Source organism: Tenrec ecaudatus, chromosome 9, assembly GCF_050624435.1.
Source record: "Tenrec ecaudatus isolate mTenEca1 chromosome 9, mTenEca1.hap1, whole genome shotgun sequence".
Lineage (NCBI taxonomy): Eukaryota > Metazoa > Chordata > Mammalia > Afrosoricida > Tenrecidae > Tenrec > Tenrec ecaudatus.
In genome coordinates this window covers 1706284-1719071 of record NC_134538.1, presented here as the reverse complement: position 1 = coordinate 1719071, position 12788 = coordinate 1706284, and the positions used below count along the sequence as shown (strand labels likewise).

At 56.5% G+C, this 12788-nt stretch overlaps 1 protein-coding gene across 2 annotated transcripts in view; it reads left to right on the top strand.

The window, feature by feature from the left end:
* ACAN (aggrecan) overlaps window positions 1-12788 on the top strand; it is a 67161-nt gene extending 54373 nt beyond the window's left edge. Inside the window, exons 13-18 of one of the 2 annotated variants that reach the window (XM_075557848.1) lie at window positions 3264-3377; window positions 6179-6337; window positions 6631-6713; window positions 7980-8124; window positions 11287-11469; window positions 11945-12788. In XM_075557848.1, the coding sequence (XP_075413963.1) occupies window positions 3264-3377; window positions 6179-6337; window positions 6631-6713; window positions 7980-8124; window positions 11287-11469; window positions 11945-11994 (734 nt within the window). In that variant the 3' untranslated portion in view covers window positions 11995-12788. The remainder of the gene's footprint in view (window positions 1-3263; window positions 3378-6178; window positions 6338-6630; window positions 6714-7979; window positions 8125-11286; window positions 11470-11944) is intronic. The other variant, XM_075557849.1, reaches the window with a different exon arrangement.

Genomic DNA, 12788 nt, shown 5'->3' with positions numbered 1-12788 from the left:
CCTGGTGGGGCTGCCTCTGGAGAGAGCCAGGGGAGACCCTTACTCTTGAGGCAGGGCCAACCGGTAATGACCCATGTGTCACCGGAGAACTGCATCATGGAGTTTTCTCGACTCTAGATCTTTCCAGAAGCAGATAACCAGGCTTTTCTTCCACCGCACTGCTGGTGGGCAGGAACCCCCAGCCTGCAAGCCAGTGATTGTGGGTAAAGCCTTCCCGACACTCAGGGACCTGGGGAGCCCCTAATATAGTGCTTTCTTCCAACAAGCCTTGGCGGAGAAGTCTCGTGGGCAGGGGGTGTGGTCCTGCGAGATGCGCCTCCTGGTGGGCATCGTGGATGTGCGAATTCTGCTGCCGTGGGTCCGCAGAAGGGAGGGAGGTTTGGCAGAAATGTTCTGAGGCTCAGGGCTAGGGGTCAGCTCAGCCAGGGGCCAGGACCAGAGTCCCACGGCCACCTCTAGCGTCTCCTGACACCTTTCTCTGTTCTTCGCAACCTTCTCCCAGCCTGATACTTGAGGCCAAAGTGCCGAAGGAGCCACTGCGGGGCTGGTGTCCTCTTTGGCCCTGAAATTCATGCAAGTGGGCTGCAAGGGGCGCTTAACCACCTTGCTGTGAGGACAAGTCTCCTTGCTCCCCCCACCCCCCCCGCCCGTCGTGTCCCTGAACAGCTCTGAGCAGCTTGGTGACATCCCCACTTGAAGGTGCAGCACAGAGAGAAGTGACACCCGCAGAGTGGAGGTGGTCCTTCCTGGGGGCCACACACTTAGCTGAAGGAAGGACCCCTCTGGAAGTTGGGCTTCCAAGGGAACCAGCACGCAGAGGGGCTTAGGGTCCACCTCAGCCCCTCCCCAGCCAAGCCTCGTTTTCCTCCTCTGTGCGTCCATATGAAAGGAAGTGGTTCTAGGCTTTAAGCCTTCCTAGTGCCTGGGGTCCCATCCCTGCAGGTATTGGAGGTTTTTAAACTCCCCGGTTGGGGAGGGCGGGGGGGCTGAGAGCTACGACTGGATTGAGGTCATCGTCACACGGCAGGGGCTTTTACTGAAAAAAAGGTGTTCTCCTTCCCCAGTTCTGCGGGGAGAAAGAGTGAGTCAGCCCTCACACAACCTGCTAGAAACCCCCCCACCCCGCCCCGGGACTGTGGCCCTGGGGTCCCAAGCCACTCCCGTTCAGTGTGGCTCCAGACTGTGGACTGCAGGTAGTTTGAGTTCTCTGTGGGTGTCCGAAATATGAACTGCCAGTTGTTAAAGAGCCCACAGATTCATCTTCCTCAGAGACCTTCAAACCAAAGGAATTCAGCTGCTGCGCCCAGGCATCGGTTCCCTGGGTCCCAAGTCCCTTGGAGCGTTCTCGGATCCTGTACTCCGGCCAAAGATGGACGTAAACAGGCCTGGCCAGAAGCCTAGGGGTGGACGAATGAAACTAGCTTCCACCTTTCCAGCCCCATGGCACGGGCTGGCCAGAGACTCCAGGGCTGGCCTCTGACTCTACTTCCCAGAGGGCACTCCTTTCCCCTGCTCTCCACAACTGCTTTAGCGCCTACATTTGCTTAATATGCCCGCCCTTGCCCAGTGCTGCCAATCATGATGCTAATGAGCAAGAGAAAATGGTCGCTTTCCTGAAACAGGACAGCCACTGCCAGCTTCCACCCCCGTGACTGGCCTGGCCTATTGCTGCTGCTGCTGCTGCTGCTGCTGCTGCTGCTGCTGCTGCTACTGCTGCTGCTGCTGCTGCGTCTGAGAATCCCGGTGCATGCTGGGAATCCAAGTGCATACTGGAATCTCAGTGCATTCTGCCATGCATTTGGGGTTTGCTGGTAACCCTTGTAGACATGGAACGGTGGCATCCGATACACGCTGGCTGAGCTGAAGAGCGTCCTGGGAAGGATGCAAAGACTGTGAACTGGACAAACCCAGCTCTGGCTTCAAAGATGTCTACGAGGTACTGCTATTATGCTGATATGGAGGAAAGTGCTTTGACCAGCTCGTCAGAGGATTGACTTTAATGCCCTCAGATCTTACCATGAGAGGCAAGAGCAAAGTCCTGGGACATATTTAGGACTCAGGGATCCTAGTCCCAGCCCAGGCCTGAGCTGCTCCCACAGAAGGCACTGTGGACACCTCCCTCGTCGGACCCTAGAGGCTGTGTGGGTGCAACCACACCTACCAAGGCATCACATCTTCAAGCCACGTACCAAGGTGCCACGGATACACCACTCGGTTGCCACCCTGGAAAGAAAGGCCCTCCAGTGTCTTCTACTGTGGTCCTGAGGGAGGAACCCCAGAAAGAACCATCAGAAGCTCCCGAGGTGGCAAACGCGAGCTTTCCAGGTTTTCCAGTTTCTCCAAAAGACCAGGTTCAGTGACTCCATCCTGACCTCGGCTGCTCGGTGCAAGGTGGAGGCAAGGGTTGACCTACCACCTCATGTCTCCTAAGCGCATCTGATCAGAAAGAACAGCCTGGGATCAGAAGATGAGAAGCGACCTGCCAGAGGCGAAGAGGCGAATGGAAATCGTCTCAAGCTGGTGCTGGTGGGCATCTGTCTACTAAGGGCGTAACCGGTGTCAAAGACCTGCCTTTGTCTGCCCAGGATGGAACTCCAATCTGTCACATTTCTGGGACCTTAAGTTTGCTGGAGGTTACTTGGGAAAATGTTGGACAAGTTTTTATCCCGTTACCAAAAAAGAGCTGCCAGCTTCATCTTGACTCGGTACTGGAGACAACCAGAGAGATGTAATGAGCCCCGTGTGGAAACCTCACACAGCCATTGTCTCACTGGGTAACACTGGGCGGGGCACCTCCCACCTGTTCACTCTCTCGCCTGGGTCCGAAGGACAGAGACAGCCCCGAGGGAAAGGGGAAATCCACCAAGCTTCAAGAGCTGGAGTCCAGCCGCGCCCTGCATCACACTGCTCCGAGCCGGTTCACACCCAGTGCCTTCTTGGAGCATTTGCAGGAAAGGCGTTGTGAAGGTGGGCTTTCTTCAACCCCAGGGGGAAACCTGACTCCGATACCCCAAGGTTGCCAACCAAGAGTAACGTGTATCCAAGAAAACCCATGTTTGGATCTTTAAGTCAGCGTGCCAGGATGGCAGCGGCAACGGCGCGGCGGTGGCAGCAGCAGCATCAGTTTTGGGGAAACCCAGTGGGTCCCCTCCCCGGGACCTGGAGAGCAGCAGGGCCGGCCACCCGGCAGGAGGCCACAGGGCTCTGCAGAGCTGCAGCTTCCTGCCGCAGGCGTCCTAATGGCGGCCCTTGGTTTCTTGCAGACATTGATGAGTGTCTCCCAAGCCCTTGTCTGAACGGAGCCACCTGCGTGGACGCCCTGGACTCTTTCACATGCTTATGCCTTCCCAGCTACGGAGGGGACCTGTGTGAGCTCGGTACGGCCGTCTCGGCTTCAGCTAACGTGGCTAACTGCTAGCCCCTCGCCCCCCTCACCCTGCCCTGCTAACCACAGGCTCGGGGCCCGGACTGGGTCCCTCAGGCCCATCCAGACACCCACTCCTCGCTGTTCCCCTGGAGCGCCCTCCTCCAGGGCTGACCAAGGGAGAGCAGGGGAGGCCGGCGGGGCTCTGGGGAGCCTTTCGAGCCTAACCTTCTCCGGGGCCCCAGACCTGCCGCTCAACCGCAGAGGCCTGTGTGTAAGTCAGACCAAGAGCAAAAGCTGATGCGATGCATTGGCCCAAAAGGAAGATGTAGGATGGGACGAATCCTTTCTCTCTCTGGATGGCAACCACAGATCTTTCCAGTACGGTCGTGGGCATGGGCCTGCCTCCTCACTTCCCCATAGGGCCTTGGTGGCCTTCAGACCTATCGTGTCACCATGATGCACCCGCCTTCCTTGTCTACCTGAGAGCCTGCATGTCACGAGCATGCTCAATTTGTGCATGAGCAGGGACCACCGCATGTCACCTCCCCCTCCTCCCTTGGGTCACTCGGGCCCAAGCTTCCCCTCTCCCTCCCTCACTCAAGGGGTCTGTTTCCTCTCTCGGGTCTTGCCCAAACCGCCACTTCTTCCCCCGGACTAGCTGCCCCTCCACCAAGGGACGCTGGGCTCCATGAGCCCATGCGGGGCCAGCCTGCACCCCCAGCTCTCTCACCCAGGGTGTGTCCCAGTCTCCCCACCCCCTCCGGGCTTCCAGGGCCTCCACCGCGCAGAGAGGGAGAATGGGCTGCAGGGCTGGCAGCAATGGCCCATGCAGCACGGGTACAAAGGCACTAGAGCAGAGGTTCGCAACCTGGGGGTTGCGACCCGTTTGGGGGTCAAACGACCCTTTCCCAGGGGTCGCCCGATCCATAACAGTAGCAAAATGACAGTCATGATGTAGCAATGAAAACAAGTTTATGGTTGGGTGGTCACCACGACATGAGGACCTGCATGACAGGGTCGCGGCATCAGGAAGGTTGAGGACCACTGAGCTGATAAAGCATCCTGAAGGAATCCTCCAGTTGGACCTCCAGAAGCTTCCAGGTGGTAGCCGAGCAGGAGAGCATTGGTTGCGCACTGGTCTCTCCCAGAGCCACTGCCAAGGTTACAGACTGGTGGAGGAAGTTAGGCCTATGGAGGCAGGTGGGCGGGTAAGACCTGGACTCCCTCTTCCCCTGCAGCCATTCACCCTGCCTCCTCACACCCAAGGCCGTGAGAAACCAGTGCATGAGGTCTTGGTGAGGGCAGAAGCGGGAAGCTACAAGGACTGTCCCCCAGCTTGCTACAGGGGAACAGAGTCCGTCAGGGACATGATGTAGACGCTCTTTAGTTTCCGGAAGGGGTGAGGGGTGTTCACATTCACCAGACTCTGGGTGCTGACGGGGCCAGGAGCCACCCAGCTGACCGCACCCCCGGGTCCATTCCTGGGCGCTGCGTCCCTGTGCCTGCCCCTCCCACAGTGGCCCCTGCCTTCGCGCTGGCCCCTGCTTTTTCCACCCCTAACACTGCTTGATTTCTCAGGGCCTGTCCCGCATGGCGCTGACCTCTCCCAGAGAAGCTGCACCCCAGCTTTGCCTGTCCCACTTCAAACCTAGATGCCAATGTGGCCCAAACCCGGCTGGGACGATGGTTCTGACCTCACTGTGCTGAGCTGCTGCTGCGGTGGCTTCTCCCCAGCCCTCCGCCCTATCCCTTGGAAGCAAGGGAGATGGGGGTATCCTGCCTGGCCCCCTGCTGCTTTCTTCCCAGGCTGCTGCCCTCTGAGGCTCACCTCTTCATTGTCCCAAAGCATCCACCCCTTCAACCTAATACCTCTTCCCCTCTTGGGATGGGTGACTGTTAATGGCCCCACTCAGAGCGCCCCCATAGAGCTTGAGGGCTCGGGGACCTGAGGCAGCCCTTCACCTGGGAGACCTCTGGACACAAAGGAAGAAAGTGTCTTGGGGCGCCTTCTGCCCAGGGTGGGTGCTGAAGATGCAATAACTGGCTCTGGCAGAGGGAGGGGAGCCCTGGGGTACAGCCTCTGCCAACCTCTGAGGTGTAACTGTGCCCACCAGAGCCGGCTAAAGCACCTATCCCAAGGTCACAGAGGGCAGAGTTTGGGAGGGATGCCCTGCCTGTGTCCCCACTCCACCCACGAGTTGTCCAAACCAGACCCCCTCTCCAGACCTGAGGACTGATTGGGAAGTCAGGCTCGGGAGGAGCCGGGCTTCTGCCCTCTTCCCCTCCAGCCCATACGTGCCACAAAAACAGGGTCCCCTGCCATGAGCCCCGGCCGGTGTGTCCCCTCCCTGAGTCCAGTCAAGTGCTCAGCTGAAGCCGGCGCTGGTCGGTGGATGCCACCTTGCTCGGGCGCTTCCGTGGGCCCACAGTGGAAGCGTTTCTGCCCCTCAAGCCCCTGCTACCCCCAGATTCAGCTGCCTCACCTGGGTGCCCTCAGCAGCTTTTCTCTCAGAGCTTCTGCACCTCGTTTGCCTTCACGGCCCACTGCCCCCACCCCCCACTCCTGCCTCCTTACGGGGCTTGCCAGGCAGCACCTACGCTCAGGAGGGAGAGGGCAACATCAGAGAGAACAAGGACCCTCGACCCGAGGTCATGACCAGGCTTCATGGCTTGCCACTGAAGCTGGGCGTCTCCAGCTTGGCGCCCCGACATTTACGGGGTGTGAACAGAGGGGTTCGTGGCATCGGACCGGCAGCCGGTGCTGCCCCCGCTGACCTTGGAGCCCCCTCATGGCCCCGACCTGTGTTGCAGATCAGGAGCTGTGCGAGAAAGGCTGGGCCAAGTTCCAGGGCCACTGTTACCGCCACTTCCCCGACCGCAAGGTCTGGACGCAGGCCGAGGTCCACTGTCAGCAGCACCAGGCGCACCTGGCCAGCATCCTCACGCCCGAAGAGCAGGCCTTCGTCAACAGTGAGTGGCGGCGGCGGGAAAGGGGGGCAGGGTATCAAGCTCTCAGAAGAGGACACAGGTGACTTGGGGACCAGGGGCTCTGGCTGCCCTCAGGACTGTCAGTCCCAGACCTAGCCATCAAGGTCATAACCTGCTCATCCCCACTAAGGGAGGTGGTTGGGACGCGCGCGTGCACGCATGTGTGTGTGTGTGAGCCTTCTGAAAACAGGCAGGGCCCATTCCTCCCAGCGCACTGGACTCTCAGGCCCCATCAGAGCCCAGCCCCTTGCTCACCCCACTCATGTCCTCTGCAGACAACGCTCAAGACTACCAGTGGATCGGCCTGAATGACAGGACTGTCGAAGGGGACTTCCACTGGGCAGATGGACACCCCTTGGTGAGTCAGGGGCACTAGGCAGCGCTGGCAGCCCAGACACGAGGGGCTGGGGTGGAAGACCACCAGAGATTGAAGCACTCTAACCGAGCCTCAACACTCACGGGGCAGTTGCTGGGCGCTGAGCCCTGGAGTGCGGGGCTGTGTCTACAGAGCCCAGCACAGGACCAGAGGAGTTGAGGGAACCAGAGCCAGGAAGGAAAGGAGGCAGGCAAGCATGCCACCCTGGAAACCAAAGCTTCACGGCCAGTGAGTCGGTGCCGACTCTCAGTGGCCCTGTAGGACCAGGTAGAACAGCCCCTGTGGGGTTCCGAGGCTGTAACTCTTTGTGAAGGAAGAAAGTCCCATCTTTCTCCCGAGGAGCCGCTGGGTGGCTTCAAACAGCCAACCTTTCCGTTGACAGCCGGGCCCCAAGCAAACCCATTGCTGTCGAGTCCCTCGTGACTCATGGCGGCCCTGGAGGACAGGGGAGAACTGCCCCTGTGGGGTTACAAGGCTGTGACTGTACGGAAACAGACCCACACACCTTTCCCCTGTGGAGCTGCTGGGGGGCTTGAACTGCCGACCCTGTGGTCAGCAGCCGCACACGTAGCCACTGTGCCCTCAGGCCTCCTAACATTATGGAGCCGGTAAATGCTACAGGAGCTCAGGGGAAGTGCCCTGGAAGAGGTGTGTGCGACTGATTAGTTCAATGATTCAGGAGACCGTCTTTGCCCAAAACAAGGCTGGAGGGAGAAGCCTGGGGCAGAGCCTGTAGTGTAAGCCGCCAGGATTCTCCCCTTCTGTCCAACCTAAGCAGGACAGCCTCTGGGTGAGCCTTTGTATGCCACTGTGAGATTGTTGTCATTCAGCGGAAGCGCATATGTTGCCACGATACAGGTTTCAGACTAAAAGAGATCAGGAAGAAAGGCCTGGCCACCTATTTCGTAGACTTAAGCAATGAACCCATTATAGATCACAGCAGTTTGATCTTCAACCAGTCATAGGGATGGTGCAGGACCAGGTACCGTCACGTCCCTTTGTGCAGGGGCTGACATAGCAATTAGCTCTGTAACAAGATTGTGCAAGCTTGAGGGGCTGATCTCCTGGAAGGGCCCAGGGCCAGGTTGTCTGTCCGGCTCCATCTCGGCCCTGGGTTCTCCGTCGCCCATGACAGCCCTGACCAGGCTCCCAGCAGCCTTTGCGCTGCCGAAGGGCTATCAGGAGAACGTGGGGCAGGAAGTGAGCAGGCTATTTTGCCCCTCTCTTCTCTCCCAACCCTGCCCACAGCACTTTGAGAACTGGCGCCCCAACCAGCCGGACAACTTCTTTGCCAGCGGGGAGGACTGCGTGGTGATGATCTGGCATGAGAAGGGCGAGTGGAATGACGTGCCCTGTAATTACTACCTGCCCTTCACGTGTAAAAAGGGCGCCGGTAAGCAGGGCACTGGGGGTTCTCATGAGAGGTTATAGACCATCTGCCCAGCCTCACCCTCCTCCCCTGCCTTTCACCGACTTCATCCCCTTCCCAAAACCACCCTCACTGCTATCGAGCCAAGGTTGTGGATTTCCGAGACTGTAACTGTTTATGGGAATAGAAAGCCAGTCCTTCTCCCTCGGAGCTGCTGGTGGTTTCAAACTGCCAACCACGCGAATCACAACCCAGAGTATAACCACTGTACCACGAGGGCTCCTTCATCCCCTTAAGAGCCCCTCTTTTCATTGTAATCAACCATACCCAACTCACTGCCATCAAGTTGATGCCAACTCACGGCAACGCAGAACCATGTCCCTGCTTTCCAAGATTGTAACTGTGGATGGGAGTGGACAGCCCGCTTTTCTCCCACTTAATTTTAACAGACTCTTCTCTAGAGCCACTGACAGGAAAACTGCAGGGCGTATAGTCCCCATTCACTTTCTTGCTTCTTACCGTTCCCCTGGTATTAACATCTGCCGTTCCTGCATTTCATCTGTTCCCCTGGATTGACAGTTATGGGCACGTTGCTAAGGGACGTGTCTATCCTTCCCGTGAGAGTTCACTCTGTGTGGGGAAGCCCTGTGGCTTTTGGCAAATCCATGATGTCGCGGGTCCACTAGTACAGAATCACACAAAATGGGTTCACCAGTCCGCCCCTCCCCATCCCCGGCCCCACCCTCAGCCCCACTGCAACCCCTGCAACCCACTGACGTTTCCACTGTTGCCTTTTGCAGAATCGCAAACAGTCAGAGCCACACGGTCAGTGTAGAGCCTTTGGAGACTGCGTCTCTGCACTTAGCTGAAGGCATTCAAGGTTGCTCTCTCCCCTACCCCATCAGTTGGTGGCCGATAGCTCACTCGTTCCTTTTCTTCCCTGAACAAGTCTCCACTGTATGAATGTACCCTGGTCCCAAGAGAGTGCAGCTGGTTGGCACGAATCCACTCAGCAGTACCTGGCAAAGATAGCAGTACCTGGTAGAAAGGCCTGGCAAACTGCTGTGAGATCACCAATCCCACTGAAAACCCTCTGGCACTGTCGCCATGAGTTGAAATTGCCTGGCCATCGATGGGACGGGTTTGGGGTTTGGGTTTGTGCTGAAGATGCATACAATATATTGCCAGCACCAGTCGGGTGGAGCTGGCTCGGACTCGGGGCGCGCCCCCGGTGTGTCGGAGCAGCTCTGTGCTCCAGAGGGTTTTCCGTGCCTGATTTTCCAGAAGATCACCAGGCTGTTCTTCTGAGGCACCTCCAAGTGGACTCAAACTTCTAACCTTCAGTCAGCAGCTGAGGATGTTAACCATGCGTATCACCCAAGGCATTCATACTTGGTGCATTTCACTCACTGCCAGCAAGTCGATTCTGACTCGCATAGACTCTACAGGACAGATTAAAACCGCCCCTAAACAGCTTCATCTTTCCCCCTTGAAGGTGCTGGTGGTTTTGAACTGAGGTACCCTGTGGTTAGCAGCCCAATGTATAACCACTAAGCTACCAGGGCTCCTTTGTGACTCTTTTTGGGAGTGGAAATCCTCATTTTCCTCCTGAGAAACAGCTGCCCGACATGCAAGCCAACAGGTTCTTCAACTTGTTAAGAACCCCCTTGTTATTCCCTTCCTGGTGCTCAGAGGGACCCGAGGTTATAGCCAATGGTCTCCCGCTTCCTGGTGCTACAGGAAGATGACAGCCAGGAGGCAGGGTTTCCCACAGAGTGTGGGAGTCCAGGGCCACTCCTACAGTGCCCCAGCCTTAAAATGACTGCTCCTAGCTCCGGAATCCTGCTCTGCTGTCACCTCAAAGCCAGGGGTGTTCCCTGTATCCAGAATAGAGAGATGGGAGGAATGTGGTTACCAAATAGAGTGTATTGGAGAGATGACGATAAAAGATCAAAATTAAGAAGAAGGTAATCAATATTAAAATACATAAAATGTCTTTTGTTACAACGGGGGTGGGGATCAAAATGATAAACCAGAGTTGAACAGTTAAAACCTTGTCCGTTGATTCCCCCTGCGATACACACTGGGCCTGATCTGGTTTTCAACATTTTCTGTGGTTTTTCTGGTTGTTCATATTGGGGTTTGTCTCAGATGTGTTAAATCATTGGGGGTCACCCTCGTGAATTTGTTGTACATGTTTTTCTGTTTTTTCAGTATATAAAACCCAGGATTGATGAACCCATAGGGACGGCAAGTAGACTAAGGGTTTCTGGGGATACAGTTGTTGGGGGGCATGTAAAAGGGAGCTGATGTCAAGGAGTTCAGGAAGGAAAATTATGTTTTGAAACGGATTGTGGTGGCCATTGTATAATACTCAGTGATGTGATTGAACGATGGGATGATATATCTGTATTAACTCCCAATTAAATGGTTTTGGGGGGTGGGGGAAGCCAGAGGTGGCAGCACCAGCTCATCCCCAGAGTGGGCCACCATGGAGCTCCTCTACTTTTCTTCTCATTTTTTGGCTGAAATTGAGCCCTGCAGGTGAGTTCCGTTCCAAACCTGAAGGGTCACTAAGCGCTGTAGTCTTGGGGTCCACCTGTCTCTAGCTGACCAGCAAGCTTTGTGTCTTTTAAGACTGTGAGTTCTGTTTCCACATTTTTGTCCCCCTCCATCCAGGACCTTCTAAGGTGACCTTTTACAGAGCAGTTGGTGGTGGTAGCTGGGCACCATCTAGTTCTTCTGGTCTCCGGTTGGGGCAGAGACTGATGTTCTCATGATGTGTTGGTCCATTAGGCTGATTGTTTCCATGTGTCTTCTATTTTCTTCACTCTCCATCCCTTGGGGCATTTACACCTTAGAGGTGTATGAGACCCGAATGGCCACTTACCAAAGAAAGATGTAGAACACTGTCTTGGTGGTCTATGCTACGCCAACGTTTTCATAGCATGGTCGGCAAATGATTCACACATCATGCAGTGTGATCGTTCAGTCGTATCAAGAAGAGTTGAGCGGTCAGTCACCACTGTCCTTTTCAGAACTTTCCCTTCTTTCTCTCGCTCATTGTTGTTAGCTCCCCAGGCCATGACCCCTGGTAATTACTCATCCAGGATGTATGGCAGGCCCAGTGACTCATCCCCTAGGGCGTTTGGTAAGAGCCCTTTCTAAAAGGTGTTTGCCCCCTAGTGGCCTGCGGAGAGCCCCCTGTGGTGGAACATGCCAGAACCTTGGGGCAGAAGAAGGGCCGACATGAAATCAACTCGCTGGTGCGGTACCAATGCAGCAAGGGCTTTGTGCAGCGCCATGTGCCCACCATTCGGTGCCAGCCCAGCGGGCACTGGGAGGTGCCTCGGATCACTTGCACAGACCGTGAGAACCGCCCCTCCTATTCCTCACTGGGCTCAGGGTTGGGCTCAGGGTTGGGTCCCACCCAAATGGCATTCTCTCTGCCCCAATGTGTGGCGGTGCCTGCCCTCCCCAGAGCACCTGGTGGTCGGCATCTGCACCAGCTGCTGAGTTGAGCAGGGGCGGTGAGCTCAGGGGGCAGTGGGGGTCCTAAGTCCTGTCTCAAGGAAGCATGGGTGCCTGGGCCAGGGAAGGGCTCCCCTTCATCTGCTGGAAGAGGCTAGGAAATGAGGAATCTGCTTCCCTGCCCACACCAGCCTGAACCCCTGGAGCAGGGACAGTCCAGAAAGCTCCAGGCGGCCTTCGTGAGCCTGTGTCCCCGGCTTATGCAGAAAGGGAAGCAGCCTGTGAGGAGGAGAGCGGTGGGGACTAGGGTCGGCCCTGGGTTCTGCGCAGAACAGTTACAAATACATCTCCATCCTCCTTTCTCTCCCCTAAGCCTCCACCACAAAGCATCGACTGAGAAGCCCACCCAGCTCCGCCCACTGAGAGCCGCTTCTGGGAGCATGCCCAGGACACTGAGCCTAGCAGCCCTGCCCAACTGAGAGTGCCGTCCACAGATGGTGTCTTCTTCTTGTCGCTTTTTGTCATTTAAGGAATTCCATTAAAGAAGGAAAAATGAAATCCCACATTGAGTGTGCACACCCCCCAAAAAAAATCTCCAGAAATGCATCTATTCCCAGCCCCCCAAATACCAAAGCCAAAGTAAACTCCTGCAACCCCAGGACTGAGTTTAGAGACATTTCTTCAATCTCCTGTGCCTTTCCAGGGACCAGAGCAGGGAGCAGGGGAGCAGGGGAGGCCTAAGTTAAATAAAGAAGATTATTTTTCATATCCTGACTTGACCCACTTGAGCAGTGCAATCCATGGGGTTTCGTCTCCAGGGAGAGCGAAGGAGGAGGGAGGAGGGCTGGCAGGAGCTGGCGGAGGCCCAAGGAGGGGCTGAGAGCCTCTCGGAATGGGAATGTATTGGACAAGACGGAGCCAGGCAGGGAGCAGGGGAGTGGAGTTCCGGCCAGGGTGGACTGACCCCAGAGGGGTCTTTCACAGTGTGGGAGCCGGGTTCACTCTCGGCCCTCTCCTACGAGTCTGCCACCCCAGCAGGTGTCTGTCTATCTCAGCAGGGCTGGGTGGGGGACAGCCCCTCCCCAGTGGGATCACCACCTGCCCGCCTCCTGCCCACCTCCCCCAGAACCGTGCAGGCATCAGGGTTCCGTGCACCTATTTATATTTTTGAAAATTGAAGATTATGATTATTATAATAATAAAGACATTGGAAGAGA